This window comes from Lissotriton vulgaris, chromosome 5 (assembly GCF_964263255.1).
Source record: "Lissotriton vulgaris chromosome 5, aLisVul1.2, whole genome shotgun sequence".
Classification (NCBI taxonomy): Eukaryota; Metazoa; Chordata; class Amphibia; order Caudata; family Salamandridae; genus Lissotriton; species Lissotriton vulgaris.
This window is the reverse complement of record NC_141693.1, coordinates 1,809,645,065-1,809,658,895: the sequence shown is the minus strand read 5'-3', so window position 1 is coordinate 1,809,658,895 and position 13,831 is coordinate 1,809,645,065. Positions and strand designations below refer to the sequence as shown.

Below are 13,831 nucleotides of genomic sequence, written 5' to 3'. Positions count from 1 at the left end.
GAAGAAGAAAGAGTGCACGAAATACCCCTTTCCACACCGTTGTGTTTGTGCTCGAAAAGAAATGAAACTCACTATTTCTGTACTAGATTGCCGTGTACATTCCTCTTCAAAACACCTATATACAAAAACCGGATTCAGTGTGACCGTTCCAATAAATTTTGCTCTACGAACACTGTAAAGACCGGCTGTCAAGACCGTCTTACCTTATTGTGAGTGGAACTAAGACTCGCTGTTCATAACTTCAAAACCCCAACCTCGGCCTGAATCTGCCACCTGATACGTGGTAGAAATGATATGTACACTAAACTCATTCTCTAAAACATCGGAGTTCAATACTGATTTTCCGCTCACTTAACGAGCGTGATCACTCTCGTCTTACCTCCTTCTCTAGATTTCTTTTAACGGTACAACTTCCTCCAACTTTCCACCTCACCCAGTGTTCAACAACAAACTGCTGCCATTGCCGCTCAAAGCTACTCTGTCTTCACAAGTTATTTAAGAAACCAACAATGGACTCCAACTGCACTATTGCGAGCGCCATCTTTGAATTGGGCTCGTCATCACTAAACTGAACCGTACCTAGTGAGATGACTTCAGAATAAGTGTAAAGAAACTTAAAATGAGTGTGAAAAATATAAAGAAGGTGGATAGAATAAAAGAAATGATGAAACCTCAGTTTAGGACACATGTTCTAGGCGTATCCTCTGTGTGTTCATCTTTTTTAATGATCGTGTCACACCGCGTACACTTCAAAGCTGTAAACTGTCTATTAATGCTCCTTGCATACAAATGAGTCGATAAGAAAAGAGGGCAGCGCTTTAATGAAATAAGATTACAGAAATAAAACAATTAAAGTAAATGCTTAGCATTGCCCCGCCCGCTGTATCTTGATTCATCATGTAATGAGAAATGGATATGCCCAAAAAGGCCTGAATATTAATTAATCACACCTATGGTAATGAGAGGGAGAGTCTGACCTTGAAACAAAACCGCATATTTAGCAATTTACTCACAGAAATGAAACACCCACTAAGGTTTGTATATATAGGCAAATAAATCCAGCCATTGCACCAGCACCCTCCACTCTCCTACTCAGTGCCACTTTGCAGGGTAGCAGTTCTTCTGGAGCATCATGTCTTACACCCAACATAGTGCTGGTTCCAGCCGGGCTTCAATGGTTGGTGGTGGCGCCAGCTTTGGTGGCTTCCAAGGCGGTTTTGGAGGTTTCCAAGGGGTCTTTAACAATGTAGTTATTGGGAGCCAACCCAGCAACGAGGGCCTCCTCTCTGCTGGGGAAAAGCAGACCATGCAAAACCTCAATGACCGTCTTGCGTCCTATCTGGAGAAAGTCCACCAACTGGAATGTGCCAACTTGGAGCTTGAGAAGAAAATCAAGGATTGGTATGCACACCACCGTCCAGCAGTGGCTCATGACTACAGCAAATACTACACCATCATTGCAGAGTTTCAAAAAAAGGTAAGAACATTATAAATCATTAAAATCTTGGCCTAATGATGTACATGATTACATCATTCCTTGTTATTGCTGCAGTGTGTAATGTCGAAATGAATTGTTACCTTTTAAGTGATTGCAGCTGAGGATTCCAGTAGGGCTTTACACAGAATACAGGACACTTTATTCTCTTGATGTGTAAAGAAGGGCACTCTTTGTCTGCATTTCGTCACTGCGGTTAATTGCCAACACGCCTTAATTGTGACCCCACAACGTCCTTGAATGAAACTGTGACCAATCTATAATAAACACCAGATTATTAAAAGTTCCCATGTTGTTTGAAAGACTACTTCCCTGTTCTAAATATCTGTAGTTCCTTTCGTGACTATCAGAGATAAATTACAGGCAAATCCGTTCGACTAGGTGGCTGTTCGATCATTGGGCCGTTCAGCCATGTTTTGTGGGTTACCATGTGACTCCATGGTGTAGCATGATTCCAGTCTAGGGCTTTATTTTAGCACATGTTAATTCAATGCACACTTGAAATTGGAATCTTAGTTTTCTTAAATAGGGTAATTTTGATGTTATTGATTATGTAAAAGGATCAGGGGAGACAATGTCGCATTACGACCAGAGCGGCCGACTTTGGAAATGGAAACCAGGTTCAAGTCCCAGCATTGGCTCAACATCCTATGATATCTGGGCAAATCATTTAATATCCCTGTGCCTAAAAAATGAATGTGATCATGTGTAATGTAACTGGTGCTCATTTAAAGCGCTCGCATACATTCGGGTCAAGCTTGCGTCCTCGAGCAATATAAAGTTGCAAAATTAGCTGAGAGATGGTTTCTAGAGTTATGAAGCCACAGAGTGTTTCTATGGATATTGCAAGATGGTGCCTGGAATATTAATTACAATGGGGAACGCGGGGACTGGATACTATGTGCACGCACCAGATGTCTGTACAGATACTCATTGAACCGCCAGGAATGCTTCATCAAAAGTGTAAATGTCTAAAATTCTTTTTTAGAAGGATTATTGACTTTTGTTTATGAAAGTCAGAATATTTGCCCTCTTGGAAATGACACACCACCAGCTGCACCATTGTCTTCAATGTAAACTTTTATTATCTTCCAGATCATTTGCACATCTACTGAAAATGCCAGTATCGTCCTGCAAATCGACAATGCCCGACTGGCTGCTGAAGACTTCAAACTTAAGTAAGTCTGTCCATTTCTCCATCAGTGGCAATACCTTAGCAACGAGACAGAGTTATCCAAATGCTAAAATACTCTTGACTGTCTTCACCTTCCTTTCCTCACCACCAATTTATCCGCATAGCCTTGCCTAGAGTAGACTAGATCACTGGAACACTTTAAGTAGGTGTTGCAATACTTGCTCGCCCCTTCATAAGGATATTACCATTGCCACATGGACTCTTTCTAACCTTGCTTGGCACACCAGGACCACCACTTGTCAATAAAAGGATAAACAAGTATCCAAGAAGCACTGATTCCTCTCATAAATTCCTCTTACATCTTGAAATCTTAGGGCCTGATTTAGACCCTCACTGATGGACCACATTCCAAGAGGGTGGGAGGGGACATCTCCTCCACCACCTTGACCATGACCTTGTGAGTCACAAAGAATTTGGCTCTTCGGACAAGGCCCAATCACTGGACTCACATGTGGTAACTCTACAACATTCAAATGGATGGAGACCTCTCTTTTTCCACTCTTTACCTCACCCTTTTGCCCAGAAAGGTCATTCACTTTGTGCACGTCTTCTTATCTCAGTGGCTACTTTCCACCTCACCCACCTTCTTCAATATATCACCACCTAATACCCATTCAAATACATTTCAAAACAATAAATAGAGCTATTATGTTTACTTTTAACCTATATATTTTCTTTCAAATAAACAGTATTTAAATTACATTTTCTTCTCTTTCCAATTGTGAAATAATCCTTCTTCAAGAGATAAGCACAAGATTAGAGTTCAATCCCTTAAACTTCACCGAGGTGGATGGCATGCTTAAATTTTTCTCAATAACTGCGATCACTCGAAAATATATACCGAGGCCTCATAGGTGGATAGTGTGGATGGAATGCATTGCACTGCCTACCGTGGTGTGCAATTATTTACTGTCGAGAGGTCTTCTGAACGGGAAAGAGTTTCCTCGTGGTTAAGATTTAAAAGAATATCACAACTCAGTTACCTTGATTCTGTTGCATTAAGAATGTCCATTTTAATGTCAGATGAGTAGCATAGCATTATTGGAATAATTTTCGGAACAATCCTAAATGCTCAGACTTTGCCATGCACATTTGGAATTCAAGCAACATAGCGCCCACTACAAACTCCATCACCTAGGAGATATCACCAGGTGTTAGCTGGTAAGCAATGCAATGCTAATGGTTTAATTGAACTTAGAATGATACTAGTCCTATTTGGTCTTTTGTTAGCCAACAGATGTATATCAGAAATGCAAAACCCATAAGATCCGTCTTAACCTTGTCCTTCTTTTTACTGTACCAATAGTCATATTTGACTAGTATGGTGGGAGATTTGTAATATACTAACATGCATTCAAAGTCCAAAACAAACTGAAGGATATTTAGAGAGAAATTACATATTTCTTCAATGAAGACATTTCTTTGTTATAGATGTCTTCCACAATATTTTATAAAAGCATACAGACTTAGTTGTACAATTGAGGTGTCACAGGGCTTCTGGCAATGTGCTGTTGCAAACTTTAATTTACGTGATTGAAGCCTCAGATGTTAGAACTTTCTCTTTCAGATGTGGTTTTCTTTTGCAGTTATCGACGTCTAGTAACTTTTTTTTTCCAGGTTTGAGAATGAGCTGGTCATGCGCCAGAGCGTGGAGGCTGACACCAACGGGCTGCGCAAGGTGCTCGATGAGTTGACCATTGGCAAGTGTGACCTTGAGGGAGAGGTAGAGAAACTGACGGAGGAGCTGTCTTGCCTCAAGAGGAACCACGAAGAAGTAAGAGCAATGTGGCATGACAGTGCTGGTATTGAGATAGATGGAATCCCGTGACGTGATACACGCCTTTGAAATGCGCTTTCTGATTTATTAAAGTTTTCATACAGTTGTGTCAGACAATTCAATCATTTTTAGAAGCCAGGGAAAAAAATCAGATGGACAAACAAGGAAAGCGTAAATGCATTACATTGGAAAGCATTAATATATATGATTGAGGTGTCAACAAAATGAGGACTCTCAGTACTGAGTGATTTGAGCACTTGAGAAAAAAAGCAAGCGAGATGGGAGTGCTCAGCAACGTAGTGTGAAACTCATTCATTTGAACTCCGAGCCCTGATTACTGAACCACTACTTTTTGCTAGGGCCCATGTCCTTCTTAGGTGATATCTTCTTACTGTCAGCTATGCATCCTTCCAATTGAGCTCATCACCTGCCGTGTATTTTTTGTAATCCACATTGCCTTTTTTCTGCTAGACATATATCTTTCACACAAGACAACAACTCTTAATTTTAGCTAGTCTACATTTCTATTTTTTGCTATACCACAGTGTGTTCTTCCACATTGCCTTCCTAGTAGGATATTTCCTTCTGCCAAACAACATCACATTTTCCTGTTAAACCTTTCCTCCTATGACACATCTGTTTAATTTTGTCTGGATACATCTCCTTTCAGCTATTCTTCTTCATGTTAGGATAGATCTCCTTCCTATACCTTATCTCTGTTTTCCAGACAGTAGCTCTCTCTCCTAATGATAGACCACATCTCCTGCATTCCCTTTGTTCACATTTCCTACAGATGGATGAAATCTCTATTTGATAGATATGCATTCCTGCTAGATCATAACCCCTCCAAGCCACATTTTTTTCATACTATGCCACACAGCCCTGAATAATGCCCATGACATACTGCTACTCTGCCTGCAGGAACTGAAGGGACTACTGGGAACAGAAGGGCACCTCAGCGTAGAGATGAATGCCGTCCCAGGCATCAACCTGCTGAAGCTCCTCGGGGACATGCGAAGCCAGTACGAGGAGATGGCAGACAAGAATCGCCGGGATGCCGAAGCAAAGTTCCTCGAAGCGGTGAGGAAGGAATGAATGTCCTGTGGGCTGTGGGATAAGAAGGACTGAACTAAGGAAAACCTAGATATTTTCAAACAAACTATTGCCCCCTGAAATACCCATAAGGCTGTTCCGAAGTCAGTCTCATCCCAGACCCTGCATAATATGTCACTGACTATAGCTTACCGCCCACACATGAGTCCACATAGATCAGTATAGGAGGAAGTGGGTTTAAACATGAATTTGCATATATTTTCTCCTGAGTGTAACAACATAGACAATTTAAAACGAAAGGAATGGAATATGCCCGAGTAATTTCCTGTGGTTGGGATAAATTCAAGAAGTCCGTCACTTTTTGTAGTGTCTAAATATGTGAACTTTACTCATTCCCATGCGGTCTCTTAGAGCACTGCCCTCAAACAAGAGATCTCCGCCGGGGCTGAGGAGGTACAGACGAGCAAGAGAGAGATCTATGACTTGAAGCGCTGTCTACAAGCCTTGGAAATTGACCTACAGGCAGCTCTCATAATGGTAAGTTGGCTCAATTACTCTGGTTCTTTCTACATAGACCTCGCTGGTGAGACATCTCTCGAAACATGTTAGATCCCCCATTCCTTGGGGAAGGTCTTGAAGAATCAACGACCATGCTGAAAGCACCACTTACATAGCACATAGGTATCTCTCCTTAGTGTGAATACGCTTATATAACTACCAAGGTTCCTAGGTCCATGCGTGGCTATCTGTCCCAGTCCAGTTTATTTCTTTGTTTTCTAGTACTCGTAGTATTGTTGTTATAATGGGATCAAATATACCTAAAAGCCCCAGAATGCAAAGACTTAAGGCCGGATGTAGGTCGGTCGGTAACGGCCGAAAATCGGTATTTTCGGCCGTTACCGACCGAGATTCACAAAATGGTATGTAGGGCCACATATTTTACAGATTCGGTAAATTTACCGATCGGTAAATTTACCGAATCTGTAAAATACCGAATCGGTATTTTTACCGATTCGGTAACAATGAGATGTAGGTGGGACTCTTCCGAGTCCCATAAGCCTTACAGAATCGGTATTTTACCATGAAATCCAACTTCATGGTAAAATACCGATTCCGGTGTGCATGCACATGTGTGCATGCACACCTGTGCCATATGACAGGCAGACCTGCCCTTAGGGCAGGTATGCCTGCCACATGGCCCCCCGAATCTTTTTTGGGGGTGCTAGAGGGTGTCAAAGTGATACCCCCTGCACCCTTGTCAAAATCGGTATTTACCGATTCGGTAAATACCGACCGGTAATGCCCCATTCATTCCTATGGGCTTCAAAGCCCATAGGAATGAATGGGGCATTACCGGTCGGTATTTACCGATTCGGTAAATACAGATATTTACCGATTCGGTAAAAGGAACATCTGGATGTTCCTACATATCCACCCCTTAGATTTACCGATTTTTAATTACCGAATCGGTAGAATTCGGTAATTAAAAAAATCGGTAAATCTATTTTACCTACATCTGGGCCATAATCTGGACACGAGCAGCTAGTCAGGCATGGACTTGCGAAATTTGGAAGAGCGGCACTTATTTATATGAGTCAGAACTCTGTACAGGAATTGGCTTGAACTCTTAGAAGGAAATATAAATGTGACTTTAGAATCATGTGTTGACCCTTCAATCTGAATGCTACTCAAAGTAGCTGACTATTGAGTCTTCCCTTTAGCAGCGCCAAGAGGCAATTTGATTTCTAATGCATTCTTTGGAAGTTATCTTTGCCACATTACTTGTGTATTGAAGTAAAGTTCATCTATAAATCACCATGGGCAATACTACAATATATTTTTACTTAATGTATTTACAATGCTCAGAAATGTCAAGGATTAATACAAATACCATCTGGGTGGGGGGGGGGGTGGCATTGGGAGGGTTGAGGGCCCTTGCTAAGGCATAGAGAGTGGAGCTGACTCTGAGAAAACCAGGGAAGAGTTGCAAGTGGGGTGGCTTTAACCCACACACAGCTGCATCAGCAGCTTGGAGTGGTAGTAGGAAGTGCACTGCATGCATACCAAGAACTAGCATGGAGGCGATTCCAAGGCGGCATTCACAATGGGAACGAAAAGACAGCATGAAGCATATGGGCGTCGTCCCAGCATCTCCTCTCTAATAATGCCCCCATGCAGCCTTAAAGGCATACTGGGCCCCTCTTGGGCATGAATAAGAGAGAATACTCTGAGACTGCTAACAACTACTGCATGTGCTTAGTTGGCAAATGCCTATTTTTCTGATAAAAATGCAAAGAAACTAGGCTTGGTTAAGTATCACACGTAAATGTACGTGACTGCAGAATATTGTTCTGGACTGGGGGAAGGGATTTAGGCTAGAGCCATTTTTAATCACTCTTGGCCCACTGACAGCTAGAACACATTCCATCAAGTTGTTTCAGGTGTACATCTTGTCTTTTTTACACACAGAAAAAATCCCTTGAAGCCAACTTGGCAGAAACAGAAGGGACTTACTGCGCCCAGCTGGCACACCTTCAAGAGAAGATCAGCCAACTAGAGGAGGAACTTGAAGGAATCAAGGAGGAGATGGAGAACAATATGGCAGAGTACGAGCAGCTCCTGGACATCAAGAGCCGGCTGGAGAGGGAGATCGAGACCTACCGGTGCCTGCTAGAGGGTCAGGGCAGGTAAGACGATGGCAAATCCTGAACACCTACACTTTAGCAATATTTTGGCTCCAGGTAAAGTTCTTCACCTGGGGTACCATTGCAGTGAAGAGAGGATCCTTAAATTACCCAAACAAGTAACATTGGTAACGCTTTGGTAAACCCTCACTTGAAAACTATCTTGTCAGCAGACATCGAACTTTGCGTATAGAATGATTATACAACATTCTTAGTCATGTGTATGTAATATGCATGTAATTTCCTTTCAGTTACAAAGTCGTCGACCAAAAGCCCAAGCGTCCTAGCCCTCAGTCATCAAAAGGTAAGCGTCCCTTTTTCTGTTAGCTTTGTTATAATGCTCAGAAATCACAGTGGCGGGTTCTTGCGCCCTTCTCCCATTTGTCTGTTTGAAGTCTTGTCTCGTATAATAAAGCTTGGGCACCAAATGATTCCTATGAGACATATCGTTTCACGGTGGTAACAGTAGTTCATGTCATGCCACCAGATAAGGGGAGTACAGGCCTTTGAAAGATTCTAACCTCCACTGCTCAACTTCTCTGTGTGGATTATTAAGAACAGAGATGACTTTGCTCAAGCAGGTCCAATTCAATGAGGAATTTAAAGGTGAAGTTAAGCCCATCACATTTCAGGGGCATGCCCCACAATACGAAACACTAGAAACATCTTGGGGCATATTAGCAAGAAATAGCGATATTTATCGCTAAATGCCACTAGCGCATTTTTTTTATTGCTGCCTATCGCTGGATATGTTAGCAGAGAAAACCTGCTATTAGCAATGTTTTTCTCCGTTGTGCTAAAATATCCAGCGATAGTGGCGAAATGCGTGAATATCACTGGAATCCCAGCGATATTCACACATTAACGTCAATGGGGACTTAACCTGAAGTTCCACCTCCCATTGGATAAACAGGTAAGTTATGTTTTAGCAGCCGTTAGATTATAGCGATAATCGCGCTTAGAGCGATTTTTTTTATCCCTGTGCCTGCCTTGCTAATAGGCGATAGCTGTATTAGCGACTGCTTTCAGTCGCTAACAGTTTGAGTACGCCCACTTTGCATGTTATTAGCGATAAATATCGCTGACATGCAAAGCGGGCCCCAAACCGGTAGTTATCGCCTAAAAGCTGTCGCTCACTGCTGTTAGCGACAGCTTGCTAATAGGGCGAAAAAAATATTGCTGCTTTAGCAGCAAAAAGTGCCGCTAAAGCAGTGATATGGCTCTTGCTAATATGCCCCCTGTTTTTTTATTTTTTCCAATGTAATTTCTGGCACCTTTCTCTAACTTTAAAAGCTAAAGTTAACATTTTTGTAGCGGCCATCTTGTTCTCTCTTTCCTTTGCTCTCATGGTGCTAACGAGCCACCTGTCACATTGCTACTTTACGATGCATAGGTGTGAGTGCTCCATATAAATTATCAAAGTAAATGTGCTTCACCTATACTTGAAATGGGACAATGAATTACAAGGATGGAAAAGGATGAAAGTAATAAAATGACTGTAATTATTCTATGATTTTGTTTCATGTGCCATTCAATGCCCCATAAATATGTCAGGTTAATTTATTCTTTAAAGCATGAACATTTCATTTACATGAACCATAAGTGACATATAAAACAGGATTTGCATTATATTTTGCCTGATTAAAAATAACCCTTTTAACAATGATAATTCCCTTTTTTGACGTAAATTATTGAGTTAGTCTCAACTTCCAAATGTTTAGAATGAAGCACTCCTACTTATCCGGAGCACTGGACTCCCTACATCTGATATAGTTGGGGGCCCACTCTATCTCCCCTTAATTTGTCACATACAATGTACCTTCTCCCTCAAGCACACACTCACACCTTTTTGCCACTAAGTTGCTTCGCTGTGTGATGAAGGTGGAGATGACCTTTAGGCTACCTATGACTCCTGGATGAAGGACAACAAACACTGGAGGGGGCCAGTTGACTGGGTTATGTAAAGACGGTCATTAAGTCTAGGCATGTTAGAGCCAGAGAGGTCAGGATGGCCCATTAGGAGAACCTTTTCACAAGCCACTTGCACCACTGTTAACATGTTCTACTGCTTATTGATGCGAGGCTAGAGAGACTCTAGTCTCATCCCTTAATTGGCACACACATGTTTGTGCTTCCTTGGCTGAAGAAAACAACTTCCATTCAATGTTCATTATAGTTCATTTCGTTTATTTCATAGTTTGGTGGAGATATTTTTTATAGAATCAATTCAAATTTCTTCATAATCATTGTCAACATGAAAAACCATTATTTCATTTACCTTTAACATGTTCTACTGCACCATTATTAACAAGTTAAGATGAGGGGCTCTCATTATAAGTAGAACATTCCCACATTGTGCTTGCACCAACTAGAACATTAACGTAAGTCTTATTCACCAATCAGAATACTTCCACGAGACACATACACCAAATTTAGGGCCTTATTTAGATCTTATTATTATTATTATTATTATTATAATTGCATTTTTTGAGCGCGCAGCTACCCAGAGGTTTCCCGGCGCTGAAGAAAACAGTGAGTGAGATATGTTTAGAGGGGATCCGTGCACAAATTAAGTATTAAAAAGCCATGTCTTGATGCCTTTACGGAATGTACAGTAACAAATTTCAGATCGTAAGGATTGGGGCATAGAATTCCATAAGGAAGGTGCTAGCAGAGCAAACGAGCGGCCACCCATTTTAACTCTGTTGACCCGGGGGATCAGAAACTTGTGTTGTGTGGAGGATCTCAACGTACGGGAGGGAACGTAGTGCTGAACTAAAGAGGAAAGGTATCTTGGGGCCTTACCCATTTTAATATGGTGCATTATGCAGAGAGCTTTAAATTTTACTCTGCTTTCAATGCGCAACCAATGCAGTTTACGTAGATGGATAGAAGCCGATGACCTGGCGGGCAAATTGCAGAGAAGGCGGACTGCCATGTTCTGGACCACCTGGAGTTTCTGTAATACCTCCTTACAAGCACCCAGAAGCAGAATGTTCCCGTAGTCCAGGCGTGAGATGACGAGAGCCTGGACTACAGTCCTCAGGGTATCAGCTGGAAGCATCCACGTGATTTTTCTCAGCCACCTAATGATGGTAATACAGGTGGCAGAGACTTTTACAACGTGTTTTTTAAATGACAGCTGGTTGTCAAAAAGAACCCTAAGGTTGCGAACTGAGGTTGAAGGGGTAGGAGAAGGGCCCATCTGGAGAGGCCAATGTTGAGGGCCCCAGAGCGAAGTTTGCGGGCCGAATAAAAGTAGCTCTGTTTTATCTCCATTGAGCTTTAATTTAGGACTGTGCATCCAGTTGGCATCTTGGCGGTCGGATTACTACGTCACAGCGGTGACCGATATCCGCCTACTGAATATCCCATAGGATATATTGGGATTTATATTTCGGTGGACAGGATATCTGTCAAAGTTGTGAGTCTTACAAGTTGTAAGTCTTTACGTGATGCACATGACCAGTGACAATGGTCACATGGCATACATGCACCATCTAGAAAACTCCCCCGAGGCGCTTGCACCACACAGACTCTTCACGAGGCACTTGCACTAACTAGTCTATTCTCAAGAGGCACATGCATCAATGTAAACTTATTCACATGAGAAACATGCACTGATAGCATGTTCAAATGAGGGGCTAGTAACAATATTCGAATGAATATTACAATAATTAGAATATTAGATTGATCCGACGAGGCACCACCTCAGCACAGCAAACGTTATTTTTTCCAGTATGATTATGGTTGTTGGTATTTTTTTTAATCAATTTTAGGGGGGGGGTCTACTGTTAAATTGTTTCAATTGCCTGGCTCTGCAAGCCCCCTTTCTTTCCAAGCTGGAATTGGGTCCATCTAGGGTTTATTTAAAAAAAAAGAAAAACCTTGAATTCAATGTAGAGCATTATGTTCTTGTGTCTGTAGCTTCAGTTATTAAAATGACAAGGTTTTGTGTGAATGATAAGTTAGATTTGTCAACTGACCCACTTTATGTGCATTATTAAACAAACCACTTTTACAAAAAAAAAAGTTCACACGAGGCGTATGTATACGACTTTCAATGTTCACGAGAGGCATGTACATTCACTAAGAAGAATGTTTACCTCAGGTCACTGCACTAACATTAGCAGGTTTGCACAAGGGTTGACAACATACAACGATCCATTCACAAGAGGACTGACGCTACTGTGTATAAGAGAAATGCACCAGCACAATAACAGCAATAGTGAACAAGCACAAGTTTAGAATGCTCAAAGGTGAGCACACGCCAATATGTGCATGATCACATAAGGGCCATGCACTATTCTAAAAGTGCTCACATGGGAGACATCTGTGAATGGTCACGTTAGGGGCGTGTGTCTAGAATAAATGGTTCAAATAACAGAGATGGGAAAAGGAGATTGCAGTCCTGTCATTAGAATGTTTATATGAGGCACATGTGCATTGTTGAACCATTCACAAAATACATGCTCCTAAATGGGCCCGATTTAGAAAGCTATGTGCTTACCTGAGTTTAATTTAGGTAAAAAATAATTAATTAATTGGAGAGGGTAACATCCAATTCCGGATTCATAAAGTGAACGCAGACTACCAAACTTTATCCAACAGGCCATTGACCTTCTCTGTCATTAAACACATCATCTGTTCTCTCAGGGTATCCTACCTGCATTCCATTGTTCACCGCTTCGTTTCTTGTTTCAGCCTCAGATCCAGTTAGAAGCCGCGTTGTAAGGACCATCGTCCAGGAAGTTGTTGATGGCAGAGTCGTGTCAGAAGAGGAGAAACAAAGTGAACAGAAAATATAGACAGAAGCTGGGCCTCTCCTTATGGATCTACCGGTAAACCTACAACATGACGCACAACGCGGGAGGAGGAACCCATTCCACAATTCTACCCCGCCGCTCTGCTGCTTCTCCAGGGGGTTTCAACTCTTCCAACATAACCGCAGAATCTTCTGGACAATTTAATGCACTGAGCGCCAAACAACAGTCCCCGTGCATACAGGCAAACCAGAAGACACCCAAAATGAAAGCGAGAGGGCCTCCAAGATGTTCATCACGTGACCAAGGGAGCGTGTTCTTGTGATTCGTCGGTTAACAGCCTTCTAAAACTTAGGCCAACTGAGAGCATTTTAAACGCCATACTGGTTGGAAATTTACTTCTGAAGACCTCATAAATTGACAGCTCGGCAGGGGCACCAGCTGGGAAGTGTGGCTATTCACTGTATCAAGGTTCTTCCTTTGAGCTTTCATCTCTTCCTCTTTGCCTTTCTTTTCCACAAAATGCTAATCTTTGCTTCTGTGACATTTTAATTCAATAAACTATTTTTGAATGCTTGAAAAAAGGGTGTTTTTTGTGACATTCCCCAATTTTGCTTTTTATCTATTGAGAAAAATCATATGACTCACATTTCTGGAAGGTAGTATGAAATTAACCTAAATTGGTACTGAAATCAGTGGTAGACAAAGCATTTGAAGAATATATGCTCAGAATAGGAGGACATGTGACAGCAGTGCTCTTGAACAGTGGCGTTTCTTAGAGTGATATTAAGGAATGCATATAAAGGACCATGGATAAAACTGAACTGCGGGTGCCAGCTGCAAAGGGCAGTTGCAGAGAAAGTG

General features: G+C 41.8%; 1 protein-coding gene across 1 annotated transcript; it reads left to right on the top strand.

Annotated features, from left to right (window-relative positions):
• The first annotated feature begins 1,059 nt into the window (after positions 1–1,059).
• LOC147717260 (keratin, type I cytoskeletal 12-like) lies at positions 1,060–13,551 on the top strand. The gene is made up of 8 exons (XM_086924207.1): positions 1,060–1,477; positions 2,591–2,673; positions 4,308–4,464; positions 5,389–5,547; positions 5,932–6,057; positions 7,990–8,207; positions 8,456–8,508; positions 12,909–13,551. The coding sequence occupies exons 1-8, from the start codon at positions 1,133–1,135 to the stop codon at positions 13,010–13,012; spliced, it is 1,245 nt and encodes a 414-aa protein (XP_086780333.1). The 5' UTR covers positions 1,060–1,132; the 3' UTR covers positions 13,013–13,551.
• Positions 13,552–13,831: the final 280 nt, after the last annotated feature.

Bases quoted from the DNA above. Each gene is read 5' to 3' on its own strand.
- LOC147717260 (XM_086924207.1), top strand. From the start codon at position 1,133: ATGTCTTACACCCAACATAGTGCTGGTTCCAGCCGGGCTTCAATGGTT. The intron at 2,674-4,307 runs GTAAGTCTGTCC...TTTTTTTTCCAG, and splicing joins GCTGAAGACTTCAAACTTAA to GTTTGAGAATGAGCTGGTCA. The intron at 8,208-8,455 runs GTAAGACGATGG...ATTTCCTTTCAG, and splicing joins CTGCTAGAGGGTCAGGGCAG to TTACAAAGTCGTCGACCAAA.